The sequence below is a fragment of the Erinaceus europaeus genome, chromosome 15 (assembly GCF_950295315.1).
Source record: "Erinaceus europaeus chromosome 15, mEriEur2.1, whole genome shotgun sequence".
NCBI lineage: Eukaryota > Metazoa > Chordata > Mammalia > Eulipotyphla > Erinaceidae > Erinaceus > Erinaceus europaeus.
The window spans coordinates 46350858-46374229 of record NC_080176.1 but is presented as its reverse complement, the minus strand read 5'-3'; the positions used below and the strand labels follow the sequence as shown (position 1 = coordinate 46374229).

The 23372-nt window shown below is 38.4% G+C and overlaps 1 protein-coding gene across 1 annotated transcript in view; it reads right to left on the bottom strand.

Moving 5' to 3' along the window:
- Positions 1 to 23372, bottom strand: part of MEP1B (meprin A subunit beta) — a 71469-nt gene that overhangs the window by 24120 nt on the left and 23977 nt on the right. Inside the window, exons 4-10 of the mRNA XM_007520962.2 lie at positions 14430 to 14515; positions 13174 to 13192; positions 12895 to 12987; positions 11171 to 11189; positions 9802 to 9846; positions 9534 to 9577; positions 4126 to 4204 (exon numbers count right to left, since the gene is read on the bottom strand). Of these exons, the coding sequence (XP_007521024.1) occupies positions 4126 to 4204; positions 9534 to 9577; positions 9802 to 9846; positions 11171 to 11189; positions 12895 to 12987; positions 13174 to 13192; positions 14430 to 14515 (385 nt within the window). The remainder of the gene's footprint in view (positions 1 to 4125; positions 4205 to 9533; positions 9578 to 9801; positions 9847 to 11170; positions 11190 to 12894; positions 12988 to 13173; positions 13193 to 14429; positions 14516 to 23372) is intronic.

The window sequence follows — 23372 nt, the reverse complement described above, 5'->3', positions numbered from 1 at the left end:
ACCCCCCTTATCCTATGGTTTTATCAATGTTTTCTTTTTATAAATAAATTAAAATTAAAAAAAAAAGATCCAAATGGCCAACAAATGTGAAAAAATACCCTGTCATTAATTGTCATAGAAAATGCAAATAAAGACAACAATGAGATACCACCTCACTCCTATGAGAATATCACACATCAGAAAGGGTAGGAGCAACAAATGGTGGAGAGGTTGTGGGATCAAAGGAACCCTCCTGCACTGCTGATGGGAATGTATATGGCTCCAACCCCTTTGAAGAGCAGAAATGGACCTACCCTGTGACCTGGCAATTCCTCTCCTGGGGATATATCGTAAGGAACCAAACACATTCATCCAAAAGGATGAAATATGTTCATAATATCTATATATATGTTCATAGCAGCAAAATTTGTAATAGCCACAACTTGGAAGCAACCTAGATGTCCAACAACAAATGAGTGGCTGAGCAAGTTGTGGTCTATATACATGATGGAATACTCTCAGCTATGAAAAATAATGAATCCACCTCTTTCACCTCATCTTGGATGGAGCTTATAGGAATCATGTTAGGTAGCTAAACCAGAAAGACAAATATGAATATGGGGTTATATCACTCATGAACAGAAGTTGAAAAATAACAGAAAGGGGAACCACAAAGCAGAACTTGTACTGGGTTTGGAATAATGCATCAAAGTAAAGGACTCTCAGGGAAGGAGGGTTCAGGTCCTGGTGCATGATGGTGGAGGAGGACATAAATGGAGCATTAGAATATTTTGCAGAAAATTTACACATATAACAATAACTGTATTTACTGTTGACTCTAAGTCTTCAATCCCCCCAATACTTTTTTAAAAACGCATGACAAAAATAGTCTCAGAGATACAGCTAGAGACCTGGCAGTGGCACACCTAATTAAGTGTACACATTACCATGCACAAGGACCTGGGTTCAAACCCATGGTCCCCACCTATGGGGGAAAGCTTCACAAGTGGGGAAGTTGGTCTGAAGGTCTACCTCTTCCTCTCTGTGTCCCTCCCCTCTCCATTTCTCTCTGTCCTATCAAATTAAAGTTAAAAATCTTAGAGAGAGAAAGAGATACAGCTAAACAAAACTTTACTGACCTTTCAGAGAACATAGTAATTAGGAAAATAAGTTTATATTATTTCGAATGAAATTGAACCACCATATATCACTGTGCACAAAAGTCAACTCCAAGTGGGTCAAAAGCATGGACATTAGGTAAGAAACTATCAAAGACATATAAGAACTATCAAAGACATAGAAGAGCACTTCACAATCTATTCTTCAGAAATGTCTTCAAAGACTCAAATCTCCCCCTAAAATCTGGAACCAGACAAGAGTATCCACTGTCTCCACTATTATTCAACAAAGTTCTTTAGGTCCTTGCCACTGCAATAAGACAAAAAAAAAAAAAAAATCAAAAGCATACAGATTGGAAAAGAAGAAATCAATCTATTCTATTTGCTGATGATATGTAGAGACCCCCCAAAAAAAAACCTCCCCAAAAGATTGCTGGAAATAGTAAATTCAGTAAAGTAGCAGGATATAAAATCAATATACATAAATCTGTGGCATTTCTGTATAAAAACAAGTTGGGGGGGCAAGCGATAGTGCGGTGGGTTAAGCGCACATAGTCACGGCTTGTGAAGTGATCCCCACCCCGGGGCTCTAACTTGGATTCTTGCACTGGTCCCCGTGCTTAGTATTATGTGCACTTAACCTAGTGCACCACTGCCTGGCCCCCTATTTCCCTAATTTTTTAAGAAGAACTCTGTTCAGCTCTGTCTCATGGTGATGCTGGGAATTCAACTTGGGACCTCTGGTGCCTCAGTAATGAAAGTTGCCTTTGGTACCACTAGTTTTATCTCCCTGTCCCTCTCATCTGAATTCTAGGTAAGGGTTTTCTCTCTTCCCCAAACTTTTGCACAGGCTGTATGTCTGCACAAAGTACCTATTGTTATCAGAGGCTGTATTAACCCATGTGGTATATATATATATATATATATATATATATATATATGTATTTTGTGGATTAGAAAGAGATGCCTCGATAATCCGGGGGTAACACAGCAGGCTAAGAAGCACGTGGCGCACAGCGCAAGGACAAAGGAAGGATCTCGGTTCAAGCCCCCAGCTTCCCACCTGCAGAGGAGACCTGCTTCACAGGTGGTCTGCAGGTATCTGTCTTTCACTCCCTCTCTCTATCTTACCCTCCTCTCTCTTTCTCTCTGTCCTATCCAACAATGACGACATCAATAACAACAACAACAATAACTACAACAACAATAAAAAAACAAGGACAACAAAAGGGAAAATAAATACAATAAAAAAAAGAAAGAGGTGCCTCATGTAGGCAGATGTTGCAAGTTTTGGCAGGTGGACAAATAGCACTCTATGCAAAAAAAAAAAAAAAAGCCTCTTGACGACTAGCATATAAATTTGATGTCAGTCCCACCTGTCTCTCCTCCAAGATTGATCAGTGGTATCATTTTCACTAATACATAAAGAGAATGAGGACCATGTTCAGAGTTAAACTACAATTAAAAATCTTCTGAACAAAAGTTGTACCTACTTTTAAATTAGATTGCTCTGACTTTCTAGTTTAAAAATATTTACCTTATGAAAACAGGATGATAAAAATAATAGAATCTTGTTTTATTTCAGCTTTTGACTTCACAAAATAAAATGTTAGTGAAACAATGCCAGTCCCTAATTTTTGTTTAGTTGGTTGCTTTGTGTAGTTTACTTACATGTAAAATCTGAACATATGGGAAACCACTGCCTTAAAGTAAAGACAAACTCCTTCATCTTTATATACCAAGCCTCCAGTACAGCATAGTTTTTCTCTATAAATGTTGGTTGACTTAATCCACTTATTGGTCAAAACTTGGCAGATATTTCAAACAAAATCATTTCAATTATTTTAGTGTTTATTTTCCTTGCTTTGTAAAGTAAATTTACATAACCACACAAATTTACAAGTAAAAGCCTTTAAAGATCATACAATCCTACTCTCAGAAATGCTGTAGTCATATTTTATCAAGAATATGTACTAATTGAGTTGGTGCATTGCACCCAAGTAAAAGACTCTGGGGTGGGTGGGGGGAGAATATAGGTCCAAAAAGGATGACAGAGGACCTAGTGGGGGTTGTATTGTTATATGGAAAACTGGCAAATGTTATGCATGTACAAACTATTGTATTTACTGTCGAATGTAAAACATTAATTCCCCAATAAAGAAATTTAATTTAAAAAAAAGAATATGTACTAAGTGGTAGGGACTGCCCTACTCTCTGAAGAGAGGATGAGTCAGCATACTCTACCACTTGAAGACTGGCCCTGAAATGAGTGCAGCCTAGAATGTTCTTAGCTGTGACCATGGACTGAGAGCTCAGACTGACAGGGACTCAGAGGTTACACAGGCTCCTGTGCTAAATATGAATAGACATGGGGCCTACACCAAGCCGATGGGGTTACAGTTAATAGTATTTATACACTTTTACCATATTTGGGAGCTACTCTCTGCTCTTGTCCAGCTTTCTATAGCTGTCAGGCTCAGGCAAAAATTACTAGTCATGGGCCCCTTGGAACATACCTAAAATAGACTTCTAACTTCTTCCCACCCAAAGACCCCTAATTTCATATGTTCTATTTCTACTTTTGGGTTCCTGTTTATTAAACAATTTCTCCTTCTTTCTGTCTTACTGCCTTTCAGCCACCAAGTTGCAGATGCTACTATGATGCCATCCTGACTTTCCTGGGCAGTCAACCTCACCACTGTGTCTCACCTCTCCAGAGCCCTATCCTGCTAGGGAAAGAGAGAAACAGGCTGGGGGGGGGGGGGTAATGGGTCCACCTGCCAACATCCATGTCCAATGGAGAAATAATCAGAGAAGCCAAACCTTCCACCTTCTTCACCCCATAAAGAATTTTGGTTCATACCCCTGGAGGGATAAAGAATAGGGAAGTACAGAAAGGAGAGGAACTCTGGTGGTGGGAACAGTATGGAATTATATCCATGTTATCTTACAGTATAGTTAGTTATTATCAAATCACTAATAAAAAATAATATGTATTAATTATGAATATTTCAAGGCATATACTAACCCAAGCTATCTTCCAGGACATATGGGATAGTCTGAGGCCACCTATAATTTTCTCCAATGATGGAATTTCTGTCTTGTGCCTGTTGAAAATAAATGTGAAAAGGGTAATTAAATGAATCAGGCAAATACTTATGAGATAATTGATAGTTACTCTAGAAGTTAATAAAATTGGAAACACTCTGAGTGGGTCTAAACAACTTGTGTGTTCTTGTTTTTGTATTCATATCTCACATATGTTTAGTCCTACTTATTATCAAGTCATAATGTTTCTAGGAGGAAATGCCTAGTTTCTATCACTTATTTTGTTGGTAAGGATGAAGAAGGACTCATGAGAAAACCAATAATAATGGTTGAAAAGCTAAATTATAATTTATTAGACTTAGTTTCCTAGAAATTATATATATGAATTAAATAATAGCAAAAACCATAATAACTTTTGTCTCACAGTATCAGAAAAATTCAGAGGAGTTGTCAATTTTTTCAAGAACTTTAAAAGACTTCAGAGTTGAGATTATTATTATTTTTTTTTTGGCCTCCAGGGTTATCACTGGGGCTCGGTGCCTGCACCACGAACCCACTGCTCCTGGAGGTCATTTTTTCCATTGTTGTCGTTTGACAGGGCAGAGAGAAATTGAGAGAGGAGGGGAAGACACTGGCAGGGGAAATTGAGAGGGGAGAGAGAAGACACTGGCAGGGAGTCAGGTGGTAATACAGCGGGTTAAGTGCACATGGCACAAAGTGCAAGGACCAGCATAAGGATCTCAGTTCGAGCCCCGGCTCCCCACCTGCAAGGGTGTCACTTCACAAGCAGTGAAGCAGGTCTACAGATATGTTATCTTTCTCTCCCCCTCTCTGTCTTCCCCTCCTCTCTCCATTTCTCTCTGTCCTATCCAACAACAACGACATCAATAAAAGCAATAATAACTACAACATTAAAATAACAAGGGCAACAAAAGGGAATAAATAAATATAAAAAATAAAAAATAAATAAAAGAAGAAGACACTGGCAGAGTTGCTTCACTGCATGCAAAGCAACACCCCTGCAGGTAGGGAGCCGGGGGCTCAAACTGGGATCCTTGAGCCGGTCCTTGCACTTAGTACTATGTGCACTTAACCCGGTGTGTTACTGCCTGGCCCCCAAGATTCTTATTATAGAAAAATGTTCATTAATCTAGTCATCCATTAAACAGAATAAACACTTCTAGAGAACAGGGATTCATTGATAGCTAATTTCTAATGTCTTTATCTTCATGGATATGCAATTAAGTAAGTTTAAACAGGATGAATTCAACTATCATGGAAGAAATGTAACAGGCGAACAACAGCAAAGAGATGAGAGAATGAATGCATTGTAGAAAGAATAAGACTCTGAAAAAAAAAAAAAAAGATATTTATGATGACTTGGGAATAAAAAGGACCAAGCAGGATTGAAAGGAACCCCAGGAATATTCATCCAGATATAGTAAGTAGTTAGTTGTTCTGACTCTAAGGTAAAATTTGCTCAGCATAGTTTTGTCCCATTTTTTAAAATTTGTGATTAATAAATATCTGGTTACAAGATACTTAGCATGCTTTAAGGTCAATAAGGTTGTGGATAGACATGGCCTTATAACTGCAACAGGAAGTTGCTCAGAAATTTCAATTCAGATCTGATAAGGATGGAGACAGAGGCAGGGGCAGGGTTTTCCACAGGAAAGCATCATTTGAGATAGACAAATAAGAAGAAGCATGGACTAGCTGACAGAAATGGGAGAACATGTGAATGAAATAGGTGGTAGTAGAAGGAACGGGAAGAAGAAAAGATAAATCCTGTTACTTTGTTTTGTTTGTTTATTCGGTGGCATAGGACAAGGGAATTGTGATGAATTTACCAAGAGGGAAGAATAGAGAGGAACAGTATGGGACTGGGTGGTGGTGTACCTGGTTGAGCACACATGTTACAATGCACAAACACCCAGGTTCCAGCCCCTGGTCCCCACCTGCAGAGGGAAAGCTTTGCAAGTGGCGAAGCAGTGTTGCAAGAGTCTCTCTTTCTCTGTCCCTCTCTATCACCCCCTTCCTTCTCAATTTCCAACTGTCTCTGTTCGATAAATAAATACAGACAACACCAAACAATTTAAAGAGAAAAAGAGAAAGAGAAGGAGAAAGAGAGAGAGGGACAGTATGGACAATATGGGAAACTGGAGTCCAGCTTAGGGCACCATAAGCATAGGCTTACGGTATCTTTTCATATTCTAGTGAAGTTGACAAAGTGATACACACTGTGGATAGACAGATTTGAAACTCAAGGAGATGAGAGCTAGAGTTGTATGTTTCAAGCCATTCTCACAGAGATGGTCTTCAAAGCCCTGCATTAGTGGGATCAAGAGAGAAAACACATTAGGTGATTAGAAAGATAGTACCCAGTAGAGCGCTGGATTTGCAAGCATGAAGCCCTGAGTTAGATCCAAAGCACCACATATGTCAAAGTGATGCTCTAGCCTCTTTGTTCCCCTCTCATTTTCTCTCTCTCTCTCTCTCTTTTTTTAAAAGATTTTATTTATTTATTAATGAGAAATGTAGGAGGAGAGAGAAAGAGCCAGACATCACTTTGGTACATGTGCTGCCGGGGATTGAACTCAGGACTTCATGCTTAAGAGCCCGATGCTTTATCCACTGCACAACCTCCCGGACCACTCATTTTCTCTTATGAAATAAATAAAATCAATCTTTAAAAAAATTATAGGGAGTCGGGCTGTAGCGCAGCGGGTTAAGCGCAGGTGGCGCAGAGCACAAGGACCGGCATAAGGATCCTGGTTCGAACGCCGGCTCCCCACCTGCAGGAGAGTCGCTTCACAAGCGGTGAAGCAGGTCTTCAGGTGTCTATCTTTCTCTCCTCCTCTCTGTCTTCCCCTCCTCTCTCCATTTCTCTCTGTCCTATGCAACAATGACAACAACAATAATAATAACTACAACAATAAAACAACAAGGGCAACAAAAGGGAATAAATAAATTAAATAAATATTTTAAAAAATTAAAAAAAAAACAAGGGCAACAAAAGGGAATAAATAAATAAAATTTTTTAAAAATTATAGATAGGGGGCTGGGTGGTGGCCCACCAGGTTAGGTGCACATGATAGGAAAAGCAAGGATCCCAGTTCAAGCCTCTGGGTCCCCACCAGCAGGGGGTCGCTTCACAAGCAATGAAGCAGGTGTCTCTCTGTCTCTCTCCCTATCTTCTCTTCCCCTCTCAATTTCTCTCTGTCCTATCCCCTCTCCCCCCCCCAAAAAAAAAAAAACTGGCCACAGGAGTGATACATTTTATAGTGCAGGCACCAAGCCCCAGATATAACCCTGGAGACAAAAAAAAAAAAAAAAAGTATAGATGTAAAAGCAGGTCCAGGACAACTCCTTGGCACTAGGTTTCTGCTTCTCAAGTTGAAAGTCACTAGGAGTTTGAGGAATCGCAATAAGCAGTTTCTCTGTCTCTTTGTTTGTATGGTCATTTTCAGGGCTTCACCACTCTGGGCTGACTTCTACAGATAGAAAGAGTAAGACAGAGATGGACAAAGGGCCGGCCTGCAGGCGGAAAGCTTCATAAGTGGTGAAGCAGAGCTGCAGGTGTCTCTCTGTCTCTCTCCATCTCTATCTCCCCCTTCCCCCTCTACTTCTGGATATCTTTATCAAAGTAAAAGACTCTGGGGTGGGTGGGTGGGTGGAGAGAATACAGGTCCATGAAAGATGATGAATGACATAGTGGGGGTTGTATTGTTAAATGGGAATCTGGGGAATGTTATGCATGTACAAACTATTGTATTTACTGTTGAACGTAAAGCATTAATTCCCCAATAAAGAAATTAATTATTTTTTAAAAAATTAGAGATTGACAAAGAGGAAAAGACACCACAACACTGAAGCATTCAGCAATGTGATGGGAGGCTGGGCTTGAGCTTGGGATATGATAAAGCAGGTACACTATCCAGGTTGAGTGATTTTACTGGTCTTTCAATAGCACTTTAATATAAAATTGTTTTGCCATTATATTGGGGGATGAATGCTTCACAGTACAGTTGTTGACACATAGATGCACTCTCTCATTTCCCCATGACAGGTGTCTACAAAACACTCTTACCCCTAACCTAAGTCCCCCTCCACCTTCATACAACAGGAATCCCCACCACCAAATCCCTCCTTGACCTCACTTTGCAGAGTCCTTTGTCTTGGTTCAGTAGATAGAAAACTTTCAAGTTCCCTTAAACTATGTATTAGAAACCCATGTACATCTATATGGCTTGATATATAGGTAAGAATCTGTATACTTTATGAATATATATATATATATGTATATACGTTTATAGGGAAAAAAAAGAGCCAAGGAGAAAGCATAATGGTTAAGACTCCCAGGTCCCAGGCTCAATCTCTACCATTACCATAAGCTAGAGATTAGCAATGCTCACAATAGTAAAAATAATAATAGTAACATTATTGTTAATATTTTAAGTCAGGGTCACTGAAGACATTTGCAAATTCAGTTTAATTTTGCTTCCACTAGATTGAATCAGTAAAATTCTATTTAAATATTAAAAAAAAAAAAAGGGAGTTGGGCAGTAGCCCAGTGGGTTAAGCACATGTGGTGCAAAGTGCAAGGACCTGAGTAAGGATCCCAGTTCCTACTCCCAACCTGTAGGGAGTCGCTTCACAGGTGGTGAAGCAGGTCTGCAGGTGTCTGTCTTTCTCTTCCTCTCTTTGTCTTCCCCTCTGCTTTCCATTTCTCTCTGTCCTATCCAACATCAATAACAACAACAATAATAACTACAACAAGGGTAACAAAAGGGAAAATAAATAAATAAATAAATATTAAAAAATTAAAAAGACAAACAAAAAAATAAAGATAAAAAAACATTCAGTGCCAAGAGATATCTCACCTACTAAAGCAGACATTTTACTCTCAGAAAGAACTGGGTTCAAGACCTCAAGACTACATATAGCACCAAGGACAGAGGAAGCATAGTGGGTAGCGATGCTATGGTGTTGCTCCTCCTCTCTTTCACTTTCTGCCCCCTCTCTGTCTCTCACTCTAGGTCTCTCTCACACGCAAGGAAAACAAGAGAAGTCTGCTAGAAGCATGCTCTGTCAGCAGATATCTATTTATGAAAATACTGTAACCATCTAATAATGAAAACCAACCATATCAATAAAACCAAGATATATACAGTGAAATGATGGCTTTTCCTACACAAAAATCAAATCTAAGTAATGGAGGATGAAGACCTAGTTATAAATCCCTTAGAGTACAATGCATTTATTGAATAAATGTGCCACCATGATGGTTAACAATAGTTGAGCTTAGCAAAGCCCATCTTATCCGTCATTCTCAGACACTATTTTTGCTTGCAGTGATTGATTCTTCTTTGCATCAGGTCAACTTACCCCATCAAGTTTGATGTCTCCTTCAAAAAGATCCAGTCCCAAATCTAACAAGGAAAAAAAAAATTATGTTAACTTCGATTAAAACTCCCCACTTAAGGGGTGGGGATAGATAGCGTAATGGTTATGCAAACAGACGGTCTTGCCTGAGGCTCTGAAGTCCCAGGTTCAATCCCCCCACACCACCATAAGCCAGAGCTGATCACTCCTCTGGTTTAAAAAAAAAAAAATCCCCACTTAATAAAGACCATAAAAATCAAAATCCACAAACCTTCGTTGATATCAAATATGTCTTGGTCAATGCCACCGTCTAGATCTATGATAAAAATAAAGAGAAACACATTAACTAATATGAATAAAGAATAACTTTATCAATTGTGAATTTAGAAATAACTTCTTTGCCATAGATAAGTGATTTCTAGGTTGTGGTATAATATAGATACATTGACTGGAATTTTCTTATAAGCCATGCCAAGGGCTATGAAATTCTTAATGTAGTCATGATCCTTGAATGCCAAATGACTTCATGAGGAACAACTTGGCCATAGTATAATGTTAAGCTTAACTTGGAGGTGTGAACTAGATGAGTCCATTAAATAGCAAGTAGGACCCTCAAGATAACTCTCTTGGGCAGCACGCTTGCCTGGTCATGGTGCTTCCCAGGCTTGAGCTCACCACCATATTGGGGAAAGCTTGGGTGTTGTGGTGTCTTTCTCTCTGTCTCTATATTTCTATCTGAAAAAAAAAAAAAAAAAGTTTCTCTGTATCTGTGAAGCCCTAATGACAACCAAAAACAAACAAAAAAAAAAAAAAAATGAAGGAAACAAATTGAATAAATAGAAGCAGATGTTTAAATTTAATCTTCATATTGGTTAAACTAGTCCATATATACAATCCTTTGCTAGTAGCATGTCACAAGAAAAGTCCTCATTTAAATATTATTATTTAAATGAGGACTTTTATTATTCTTAAGAATTATTCTTATAAATCACAAAAGGGTGGATAATATGGCCAAATCTCTGAATGAGTCTATTTGATTCAACAGAAAATAGCAAAAGCAGTAGTACAAGAATTAATGGGATACGTATGTGTCAATCACTACGCTTTGTCTTTTCTATACAACAATCTCTTTCCCTTCTGGGTATGTGGAACCCTGGAGCAAGAACAATAAAATGTTCCTCAATAAATCAAAGGATGTCAGTGCTTGATCAAAGTTCAAAGCAATCATGCAATTAAGCTTATGCAATATGCATTGTGTCTAATAATAAACATGCATAAATAAGACTCAAAGCAGAATTTGACTGAGTTTAGAGTATTATACCAAAGTAAAAAAAAAAAAAAAAAAAAAGCTCTGGAGGAAGGGTGAGGGTAAATTTTCAGCTCCACTATAGGGGGGGAGGGGGAGAGACACAGACCTTTGGTGGCAGGAGTGGTGTTACTATGCACTCCCATTAACATACAGTCTTATAAATCACTATTTAGTCAATATGAGAGGGGAAAAATAGAATGAATGTCTTGAATTTTTTATGCATAGACACCAGATCTGATAATAATAATAATCATGTCTGAAATTTTGCTCTGTTCTGCTAGCTACATAACTTTTTTTTACTATAACTTAAGTAAAACTCATATCTACTCACCGAAGTTTTCTGCAGTTGACTGGGAAACAAACACATAAAATGTATTAGTGTAATATTCGCAACATAATGGCCTTGTGGGTTCCAATATATACAGTCTTTTATGGATCATTGTTACAATTCATTAGTAGTATTATGGGGTGACAGTCAAAAATAAGTCTAAGACAACTCTGAAGAAGTCTAAAGTAGCTCTTTGAACAAAAGTTTTTCTTAGTTTATATAGAAAATGAAACTGCTTGCTACAAGAATGTGAAGGTAAAAGAAACAAGAGACTGAATTCATTTTTGAAGAGAAAATAGAAGACTCCAACCCCCAAAATAGTTGTTCACATTATTATGACTTTTTAAAGGATTTGCAGAGTAATGTTTTAAAAGACAAATAATTTATTCCCAATGTTTAAATATTTTTGTAATTTATAACAATCCTTTAAAAGAAATTTATTCAAGAACTCATTAATCATGATTTACTTTCCTATTTTTCTCAAGGCTCTGCCTTCAAGGACGTTACCAAGTATTTAAGAAAAAAAAAAAATCAATGACTATACTTTGCAACTTAAAGTAGAAACTTCTGAAAATAGATTTTACACAAGTACCCAAATGAAACCCAGACTGCATGCCCAATAAAAAAAAATTACATAAACTAGAGCAATCTCATAGTGGAATCTAGAAAAAAAAAAATACATGGGATTAGTAGACAATAGAACTGTATTATAATCCACATTCTACCAACCTGTAAATATGTCAGTTCACCTTCCTGATGTTCAGACTAACTGTAAAATTATGGTCAGTGCCTGAGCAAGAAATATAATGATTCTATAATATCATATAAAAGAGTCTTGCAACTTAGAGTGCAAACTCACACAAACGGAAAGGACACTTTTACTTAAATACAGCCTACATATCTAAGTACTAGAATTATTTGGGATATTTATCCAGTAGTAGGAATGAAATGGTTGGGTGATCACCATTATTGTTCATATTAGCGAGTGCCTTGGTTGTCTCACATTTTCACAGCAAAACTGGACATAAGGACACACTCAACAAAAGAATTCTAAGCACCAGCTGAAAACAGTTATCAAATATGCACTCAAAATTAGATTTGATGTGCTTTAAATTAGATTTCTTGGTCTCAAGTCTGTAGTTTCTGTTCAAAGACTGTCAGTTCGATATTACTTATTACTGCTATTCAGAAAAAACAACTACAGGTTTCCCCTCAGGCATTTAAAATCTTGAGTTGGTTTGTAGTATGAATTACCTGTCACTGTAGAAAAATTAGTCCCAACTGATGATGAGACAGAAGAAAAATGCCATATACTACAAAACCTTATAAGTATTTGCTGTGTCAGTGACATTTATCATTCACTTCACTCAAGTCTCGTGTTCCTATAACAGCAATTTGCTTTTTATTCAGTGGTAACAATACAATGGATTTCAAATTTCACATTTCCCTTCTTGTCAAAAGAAAACTTGTTACACAACAATGAAATAGAAAAGAACATATAACTCCATACCAATATCCCTGACTTTTTCTGTAGTATACTCCTTCTCCTACTCCCTTGCTTACTAAAAAAATAAATCAGAAGAAAAAAAAAAAAAGAGAGGGAGCAAGTTCATTTTATTAACACTCTGAAATAACCAAAAAATCTAAAAATGTACAAATTTACTACTATCAATTATTGTCAACTGCCCTACTATTTTCTATATATATTCTCTGTACAGTTTCCTTACCAAGTCAGAGACCGTCAGGCAAGCCACAAAGAACAGAAACCAAGGCAGGCACAGTGAACCCATGCTGTCACATCCAGTTGATAGTTGCAAAATCTGAAATTCAGAATGGCATTTACTTTTTTAAAGGCAAACATCATAACCTAAAGCCTTTTATCTAACCATCATGCAGATCAGCTTACTACAATAGTTATACCTCCAATCAAGGAACTAAAGTCCAGTGTCCCAACACAGCTCTCCAGAGCTGGTTGTTTTGTTTAATTTGCCTGTACCATACAATACCCAAGTGCCTGACGGAGACCTGTTAATAAAATAAGTTGCCTAATGTATGCACACTTTCTAAAACAACAATAAAAAATAATGTTTAATCCAGATCATTCAAATAATAAATATTTGTGGTGGTGTCTACTCATTGACTCCTGTGCTACTTTAATATGTTCAGCTATCTCCACTGCCTTTTATTGATCATCCATTAAATTAAAAAAAAAATTTTTTTTTTTGAGTCATGAAATCCATTAGAGAGCTAGAAATCTGACATGTGTGACATTCAGATGTAAAGTAGCAAAATAGTGGTCGGAGAGAGAGTCAGTCAGATTGAGTACATGCCTTCCTGGTCTTGCAGGCCTCCTTGGTTTGAACCAGGATGCCACATGGGAGTGTCATGGATGTACTCAAGGATGACATACTGGTTCTGTGGTATCACTTACTATCTGTCTATCTGGAGACAAAAAAAATAATGGCCCATCTGTGGAAACAGAATAATGGTTATGCTAGCCCGGCACTTTTATGCCTGAAGCTCTGAGGTTCCAGGCTCAATCTCCAGTCCCAAGATAAGACAGAACTCAACAGTGCTCTTCTCTCTCTCTCTCTCTCTCTATCTCTCCCTCTCTCTCTCTCTGTGTGTGTGTGTGTGTGTGTGTGTTGTGTGTATGGGTGTATCTTCCCTGTACCTCTCATTCATACATACATACATTTTAAATATTTTAAAACAATAATAATAATGGCCCAGAGAGCTGGGCATACCCAGTAGAGTACATGTGTTGCCATATTAAAGGACCCAGGTTCAAGTCCCCAGTCCCTACCTACCTTCAGGGAGAAAAGCTTCATGAACAGCAGTACTACAGATGTCTCTCTTTCTCCCTGTTTCCTCTTCCTTCTTAGTTTCTGTCTCTACAAAAAAAAAAAAAAAAAAAAAGGAGAAGAGAAGCTGCTGCCAGGAGTAGTGAACTCATTGTGCAGGCTCTGAGCACAAGCAATAACCCCAGTGGCAATAAAATTAAAAATAAATAAAGGCCCCAAAGCTGTGAAATTGCAAATGCATGAAGCCCTGAACTCTAGCCTAGCAAAATGACAACATATCTCACTCCTGAAAGTTCCCATCAAGCAAAGTCAGGTGGCAGTGAGTGACAAATGTTAAGGTGGTCCCAGTTTCTAAGATATTAATGTTCTCAATTCTGTGTAAATCTTTCCTTCTTTTGTTGGGATAATGTCTCTATAAAAGTAACTTGCTTTCTAACTCAGCTTCACTCTCAACTTACTTTTGATGCAGGATGTTTTGTGATACTAAATCATTTTCCTTAGCATTCCCTTCAACATCAGAATTGTTTTTTGTCCTCATCCTATGCTGAAAGAAAGGACATAAAAAGACCTATAACACAGTTCCGTTTTTGTATCCTCCCAAATAACTTCAGAGGAGACTTCATGAGTATAGGCAAGCCTTTCCCAGCCTCTGAGAACAGGAGGAGAGTTGAATGGTGAAGTCCAAAACACTATGTATACTACATGGGACAATGATTTTGTAAATCAACATTCTCCCCAATGAAAGGATCTGAAAACATATTTGTAATTAACCCCTCACTTGCTCCCTGGGATCCCTTTGGTAATTTATGGAATCCAAGACAACTAGAATTCACCTACGAGGAGACAACACCATCCAGAAGAAAGTGTTTCTGGAGGAGGAGAATAAGTCCTGTGAGACCATGAGACCACAAGTGGCACAGAATCATCAGAGAACCACCCTACCTGAAGGGCCATGTGGATAGGAAGAAGGATGTCTCCATCGTGGGCTGCACAGATGATAACCCAGGGCCAGGAGAAAGAATGAGAAAGGGTGTTTCAGCAGATGTCTGTGAGAATAGACGACATTGAAATCAGATGGGTTTTCTCCCAGTGCCTTGGGCTAGTATTCTCAATAGAAACCTAAAATGGAATTCTAAATCAGCTATAATGAAATTTATCTTACCTGTGTGAATGTGGTCTCAAAATAATAGTTACCCAAAAAGGAGGTGGCACCAGGTGGTAGCATACCTGCTTGAGTGCTCACATTACAGCGCACAAGGATGTAGGTTCAAGCCCCTGGTCCTCACTTGCAGGGGGAAAGCTTCACAAGTGGTGAAGCAGGGCTGCAGGTGTCTCTCTGTCTCTCTCCTTCTCTAACTCCCCCTTCCCTCTAGATTTCTGGCTGTCTCTATCCAATAATAAATAAGTAAAGGGAGTTGGGCTATAGCGCAGCGGGTTAAGCGCAGGTGGCGCAAAGCACAAAGACCGGCATAAGGATCCCGGTTCGAGCCCCGGCTCCCCACCTGCAGGGGAGTCTCTTCACAGGCGGTGAAGCAGGTCTGCAGGTGTCTATCTTTCTCTCCTCCTCTCTGTCGTCCCCTCCTCTCTCCATTTCTCTCTGTCCTATTCAACAACGACAACAACAATACTAACTACAACAATAAAAAAAAAAAACAGCAAGGGCAACAAAAGGGAATAAATAAAATAAAATAAATATTAAAAAAATAAGTAAAAATATTTTTTAAAAAGGGAAGGAAGATTAGGTTGGAGTTTTTTTTTCAAATCACATCTCTTTTTGGTAAACTGGGTCGTATAGGTTAGATACCTTATTACATTATATATGTCGGGAGAGGAAACTTAAATTCAAAGTTAGGGAGTTGGGGACAGGAAGGCGATTCCTACGTCTACTGGACTCTAATTACAATATATAGACAGAGTTTCAACAAGAATCTTATGGATATTTGAAAGACATGGCTACATCCAACTCCAAAAATACTTAAATCAATTAGTGAAAATCTGTCACATTTCATTCTTTCTTGGGTTATCAGTGAAATTCTTTAAAGTAGAATTTAAATATGACTGGGTTAACTTACCTCTAGCTCCTATCACTTGTCTCCTGCTGCTGGGAAGTTATTATTATTACTATTGATTTTTTAAAAATTATAAGATAACAGGGGTATGATTCCACAGCTTTCCCACCACCAGAAATCTGTGTCCCCATTCCCTCCAGTGTAAACTGCAGTAGTTCTCCCAAGATCACAGATATGGGTTGACTATTATTTCTATAACTATCTATCTATATTTTTATATATTGCCCTTTTTTTCTGTCATCCTGCTTTCCCTTCCTTTCTAAGTCACATCTACTACTTCTGAGTGTTCTTCTCCCTCCCCCCGCCACCCTGGCCCTTCTCTCTCTACAGGTCCTGGTGGAATTGGAGTTCAGAGCCCTTTTGTCATCTTCCCCTAACATTTACCCCTCTGGGAATATGGACCAATATTCTTTTTGGAGTGCAGAAGGTGGAAGGTCTGGCTTCTGTGATTGCTTCTCTGTTGGACATGGGTATGTAGGCAGGTCAATTTGTATCCACTGAAAAGTCTTTTTAAGCTTCGTCATGGATTCTGAAGTCTGATCTGAGAAAACTGTCCTTGACCTGGATAGTGACTCTCCTTTATTCTTCAGTTCTCCTTGAGCCAGAAATCCAGTGCTTGAGATTCAAGGCCTCATAGATTGCTTGAGAGTTGTTGGAACCACTAAGAAAATATATTTCTCTTAGGATTGTGGTTATCAAAATCCTCCTAGAATGTGAATAAAGATCTAAGGGTAGCACATTGTAGATATAATAAGAAAAGGTACAGAGATATTAAAAGACTTAATATATATCCATTTACTTCACCTGAATCATTTTTTAAAAAATGCTTTTCTAAGTTATTTCATGCATTTCCCAATAAGAGCTGCTAAGTGGGTATTAAAATAAAAACAGATTTTTAGGTAAGAATTTTGGTATGATGGTAGTTATGTAGAATTATGCCCCTATTATTTTATAATCTTCTAATCAGTATTAAATCATTAATAATTTTTTTAAAGGAAGAGCAGGTCTATGGTGGGCATCCAGTGACTCTGGGATTGAAATAGTGACATCTGAAACTGCTTCTGTATGTCTACTACATAGGCTACTTTAAGCTCCTTACCATCCTCAAACTCAAGTACAAATTCCTGTAGCTACAAATGCCCCTGTAGCTCAGGTCTGTAAACACCTAGAAGAAGAGCATCTTCACTCATTGTTCTAAGCATTTGTTGTTTGGGGGATATTACCCGTAAGTTAGGATTTTAATCGTTTTTATTAAAATTTTTATTATCTTTATTGATAGGATAGAGACAGTCAGAAATCAAGACTGAAGGGGGAGATAGGGAAAGAGACAGAGAGACATCTGCAGTCCTGCTTCACCATTTGTGAAGCTTTCCCTCTGCAGGTGGGGTCCAGGGGCTTGAACCTGGGTCCTTGCACATTATAACGTGTAATCATTTTATTTATAAATCTGTCTAGTACCTAATGAGAAGTCAGTCTCATTGAAACGTGGAACCCCAGTTCGAAGTACTTGGTACGTTCTTGGAGACTATTAGTTGAAGGAAATCGGGTTAAATTACTAAAATCAGTGCCTATCTCTGGATTTCTATTATAATCACCCGACTTGATGTTAAAAACCATTCACAAAGATGAGTGTATTCAGTGTACACTAGTTCTCTTTGTTTCCTAGAAAAATTGAATTAAGTGTCTCCTAACTATAGCTTGTCAGTTTTTCTTGAAGTACATTTGGTGTTCATGGAAGAAAAAAAAAAAAAGCAATTCATCTCACATCTCAGTCAGACAAGTTCTCTTCCTTAAAAGCATGTAGGTTGAGACTAATAGTAGCTATTTGAATCAGCTAAGTGGCATCGTAGTGGCCCTCCCGACATATGATCATCACCTAAGTTCAATCAGCCTCACTGATTGATTAACTAATAGGTGTTACTTACATCCTACTTGTGCCTAAGCTTGTCTCCATAGCTGCTATTTAGCATATACCCAGTGCTCGGCACCACTTAGCTTGTTTTCCAGGTCAAGGTGTTTCGATTTGTTTTGTTTTGTTATCTGTATGTGCCTGCTGGGGAAAGCCACAAATGGCAGACACGTTCCAGAGAATGTTTAAATGTTACTACCTGTAGTGCAACAACAGATAAAAGAGCAAAGGAAAACAGCTCACACAGAACATAAGACCGGATTGGTGCTGTGGGAGATGGACTTGGCTTTGCTCTGCTCTATTGCTAAAGCCCATGGATCCCAGAAGCAGAGTTCAAGCGTTCACTCTCCCAGGAGAAAAATCTGCTGGACAGAAAAAGCAAAGGAAACTTGGAAGGAATTGTCTTCCTTCTGGGCTCCAGTCTTTAACGTACAGTGACATTCAACCCCAGCCACTCTTAAACCACACAAATTACTGGAAAAAAAGAAAAAAAGAGTGTAGAATACATTTTACTGTGGTCTACTGTCAAAAGTTTTCCTAAACACTCTTCCATATGTTTGGCTCCTGTTCCTTCTGTGTGCATTCCTAAGTAGAAGTGCTTTTTTTTTTTCCCCTTTTGTATCCAGGATTTTTTTTTTTTTTTGCACCTGTGCAATTCTGCTTCTTGCACAAACTTTTATGTTTTTCTTTTCAATATTTGAAAGAGAAGGTAGGTGAGACACCACAGCACAGCTCCACAGTAAATGAAGCTTCCTCTGTGCGTGGTCCTCCTACATGATAGTCTGGGAATTGAACTGGGGTACTCAAGTCCGGGCTCAACTTATGGTAAAGTGGGAAATCTTTTTAAAGAAATAAAAAAATTAATAAACTACTCATGGTAAGGTGGACATTCCATTGGGTAAGCCATCACCCAACTCCCCTCTCCCCCTCCTTTTCTTTTCCCTCTCCAGTTGCTGGGGCTCAATGCTAGTACTACAAATCCACCACTCCTGGTGGCCATTTTTTTTTTTTTTTACATTTTACTTGATAGGACATAGAGAAATTGAGACAGGGAAGGAGAAATAGAAAGAGAGAGAGAAAGATAGACCTGCTTCACTATTTCTGAGGCATCCTTGCTGCAGGTGGGGAGTGAGGGCTCAAACCTGAGTCCATACATATAATACTATCTACGCTTATCTGGGTACACCATTACCCAGTCCCCATAGCCTTTTTTTTTATTGAGACCCCTTTTTATTCTGAAAAATGATTGCAGACCTTCAAAAAGTTGTATTATTTGGAGTTTGAATCTTTACTGATCTTAAAGAAATAAAAATAGATTGATTTGCTAAAAATACATTTTAAACCTACCAGATATTAACATAAATAATATATTTTGATAAAATTTTAATACAATTTAATATTTCTGTTCAATAACAAAAATCAGTGGGAAAAGTGACATCATTTTACATGTTGGCAAATATTTTTATGTCTGGCTTAACAGAAAACAGCTGAATATCAGATCGGCTTCTTCATTCACTCCTGTGTAATATGTTATCATTAAAGCAAACAAGAACAGTTGACTTGATCCAGAAATATAGTTGAAAAAGAAGGGAATTTTTTTTTGGATAGGACTGAGAGAAGTTGAGAGGGGAGGGGAAGATAGAGAGGGAGAGAAAGACAGACACCTGCAAACTTGCTTCACTGCTTGTGAAGTAATCCCCCCCTACAGATGGGGAACCAGGATCCTTGTGTGGGTCCTTGGGCTTTGTAGTATGTGCACTTAATCTGGTATGCCACTGCCTGACCCCCGGGAATTTTCTTTAAGTTTATTTTTTCCTGTGTTAACTGTCACTTTGATCAATTACATTTTTATTAGTGATTTACAAAATCACAAAGTAACAGGAGTACAGTTCCACACTGTTCCCACCACCAGAATTCTGTGTCTCTGTCCCCTCCAATGGAAACTGCAGTGGTTCTCCCAAAGTCACAGATATGAGTTGACTATTACTTCTATATCTGTCTGTAAATAAATGTATATACCCATTTTTTTAATGGTCCCCTGCCTTCTCTTCCATTTTAAGTCACATCTACATCTATTACTACTTTCCAAATGCATTCCCTTTTTCCTTTTCTCTCTGAGTGCTGATGGGTTTCAAAGCCCTCTGGTCATCTTCCCTTAGCATTTCTCCCCCTCTGGAATATGGACCAAAATTCTTTTTGAGGTGCAGAAAGTAAAAGTTCTGGCTTCTGTAATTGCTTCTCTGCTGGACATGGGTGATGGTAGGTCGATCCATACCCCCAGGCTGTTTCTCTTTCCCTAGTGAGTTAAGGCTCTGGAGAGGTGAGGTTCTAGGGAACATTGGTGAGATATTCTGTTCATCAAGTTCAGCATGGAATCATAGCATCAGCAGTTTAATGTCTGAAAGGCAGAAAATTAGAAAGCAGAACAAAATATTTAATAAATAGGAACCAGAAAGTAGGAACAGAGCAAGTGAAGACAGGGATTATAGGGTGTAAGAAGCTAGGAATTCAGGGCTGTAGTGGCTCACCTGGTTGAGTGCATGTTACAGTGTGCAAGGACCTGGGTTTGAGCCCATTTCCCAACTGGGGTGGGAGGAGGCTTTGCGAGTGGTGAGACAGTGTTGAAGGTGTCTCTCTGTCTCTTTCCCTCTCTATCACCTCTCCCGCTTTAGTTCTGGCTGTCCCCAATAAATAAATAAAAGGTAATTGAAAGATCTTTAAAAAAAAAAAAAAAGAAGAAGAAGAAGCTAGGAATTCTATTTTAGGTGTGCTCCTAGGGGTCCATGACTTTAGTGATTTTTGCCTTGACTTGATTGTTAACATTGAGATGGGCTAAAAATATTGTCTGGGAAGATGTAGTCAGAGTTGAGAATAGAACTGGGGAGGAATATTTTGTCTCTTTAGAAAATTGTAGCTTTTTCTGAAATAACAAGTTTCTTAAATTATATGAACCAGTGAACTTGTCATACTTACACTTTATTATATTAAAATTCATTGATCTAACTTTGCATTTTGAATTAGTTCTTTCCCCCACAAAAAAATCCTTTTATTTGTTTTGTTTTGGTTTTGGTGGTAGAGAGGTAGAGAGTGACAGGGTCAGGCAGTGACACAGCTTGTAGAGTACATAGGTTACAATGCACAAAGGTCTGGGTTCAAGTCTCCAGTTCCTACCTGCAGGGGGGAAGCTTCATGAGTGGCAACTCAGTGCTGCAGGTGTGTCTCTTTCTCTCCCACATTCTATCTCCCACATCCCTGTCAATTTATCTCTTTCTCTATCCAATAAATAAATATATTTGAAAAAAAGTGGAAAAGACCACAACAGCAAACTTCTTTCCATGAAGTGGTGGTCAGGCTTGACCTGTAGATGCACGTCTGGCAAAGCAACACTCTACCCAAGCAAGCACTTGTTTGATTGGTAACATCATTCATTTTCTGCAAACTCTAGATCTCCCAAATGCTGACACATATAATTGAGACCTTATTAGAGACATTTCCTTGTTGTATCACCATCAATCTTATCAGAATAGTTGGGAAGAGCTATGTGAAAAGCTGTCAAATTCACAGTAGCAGGTACACATCTTCCTAAGCTCTTTCTCTTAACAGCTCAATTTTTTTTTTGCCGTTGGCAATAAATATTGTCAGTTTATTTCCTTGACATTTTAGATTTACTAATTCATTTTTCAGAACATTTGTGCCAAATACCTAATAAGCATAGTGTGTCTGCCAGTTGTTCCTTAAGTCAATGTGGTACTCCAAGAGGAAAAAAAAAAAAAAAGCTAATTGAGCTCACATCCAAAACAATCCTATAAGTGATTTTCCTCAAGACAAAGATTATATTTTGGAATGCAATGAAATGTGTGTTTCCCACATTGTCACACAGAATATTAAAAAGATATGCATTCAAGGCTGAGAAATTAATAAAGTTAATTTTATAGCTTAATTGGGATTTTTTTTTCTTTTAGTAAGGCTGTTGTTTTTACTGCAAGTGTATGGTGATGAAGACAAATGACTATTCTGTCATTGCTTTTGAACCAAGGTGAATTGTCAACACAGTTCTATAGAAAAAGGCAATACAGGGGCCAGGTGGTGGCTCACCTGGTTGGGTGCACATGTTACAAAGCATAAGGACCCAGGTTCGAGCCCTTGATCCCCACCTGCAGGGGGGGAAAGCTTTGCAAGTGGTGACGCAGGGCTGCAGGTGTCTCTCTATCATCCCCTTCCCTCTCAACTTCTGGCTGTCCCTATCCAATAAATAAAGATAATTAAAAAAAAATTTTTAAAGGCAAAACAAATCAGTATTAGTATGGAAATGTTGATCTGTTTACTCCTTAAAAAGTATCAGGAATGTTCAAGAATCTGTGGATTACAATCTGACAATTGTTGCCTAAAAATGAGGGGAAAGTAGTAGTTAGATTCAAAAAGATTCTGGTTTAAATCCTTAATAAAAAAAAAAGTAAAAAAAAAAAGAAAAGTGCTGCAATTTATTAGCTATCTGACCTTAGGACAGCTGAACTCTCTGAGTCTCAAGTTTCTTATGTATAAAATGGGGGAGGGGAGTAAAGGTTATAATTGGCATATTGAAATTTTATGAGGGTTGTCAGCAAAAAAGCAAATAGCTCACTTGGATGGTGTGTTGCTTTGCCATGTGTGCAACTTACATTGGAGTCTGCTCCCATAGCATCAAAGAAAACTTCAGTACTCTCTCTCTGTCTCTGTCTCTCTCTGTCTTTCTCTCTCTCCCTCCCTGTCTCACTTTTTTTATTAGAAAAGAAAAAAATGGGGGTCGGGCGGTAGTGCAGCAGGTTAAGCACATGTGGTGCAAAGTGCAAGGACCTGCATAAGGATCCTGGTTTGAGCCCCCGGCTCCCCACCTGCAGGGGAGTCGCTTCACAGGCGATGAAGCAGGTCTGCAGGTGTCTATCTTTCTCTCCCTCTCTCTGCCTTCCCCTCCTCTCTCCATTTCTCTCTGTCCTATCCAACAACAAATGACAACAATAATAACCACACAAGGCTACAACAACAAGGGCAACAAAAGCCGGGGGGGGGGGGGAAGAAAAAAGATATGTATGTAATTAGTACTTGTGTTTGAGAGATAATAAACTTGGGAATATATCTCTGGGTGTCTGCATTTGCATAAAAAACGCAAAATGGTGCATATCGGCACCCAGGATTGCTTGAAAACCAATGCCAAGGCAAGGGCAGATAGTAGCATAATGGTAGATGCAAAGAGACTCATGCCTGAGGCTCTAAAAGTCCCAGGTTCAGTCCCCACACCACCATAAGCCAGAGCTGAGAAGTGTTCTGCAAAGAAAGAAAGGGGGAGAAAGAAAAGAAAAGAAAAGAAAAGAAAAGAAAAGAAAAGAAAAGAAAAGAAAAGAAAAGAAAAGAAAAGAAAAAAAAGAAAAGAAAAGAAAAGAAAGGTG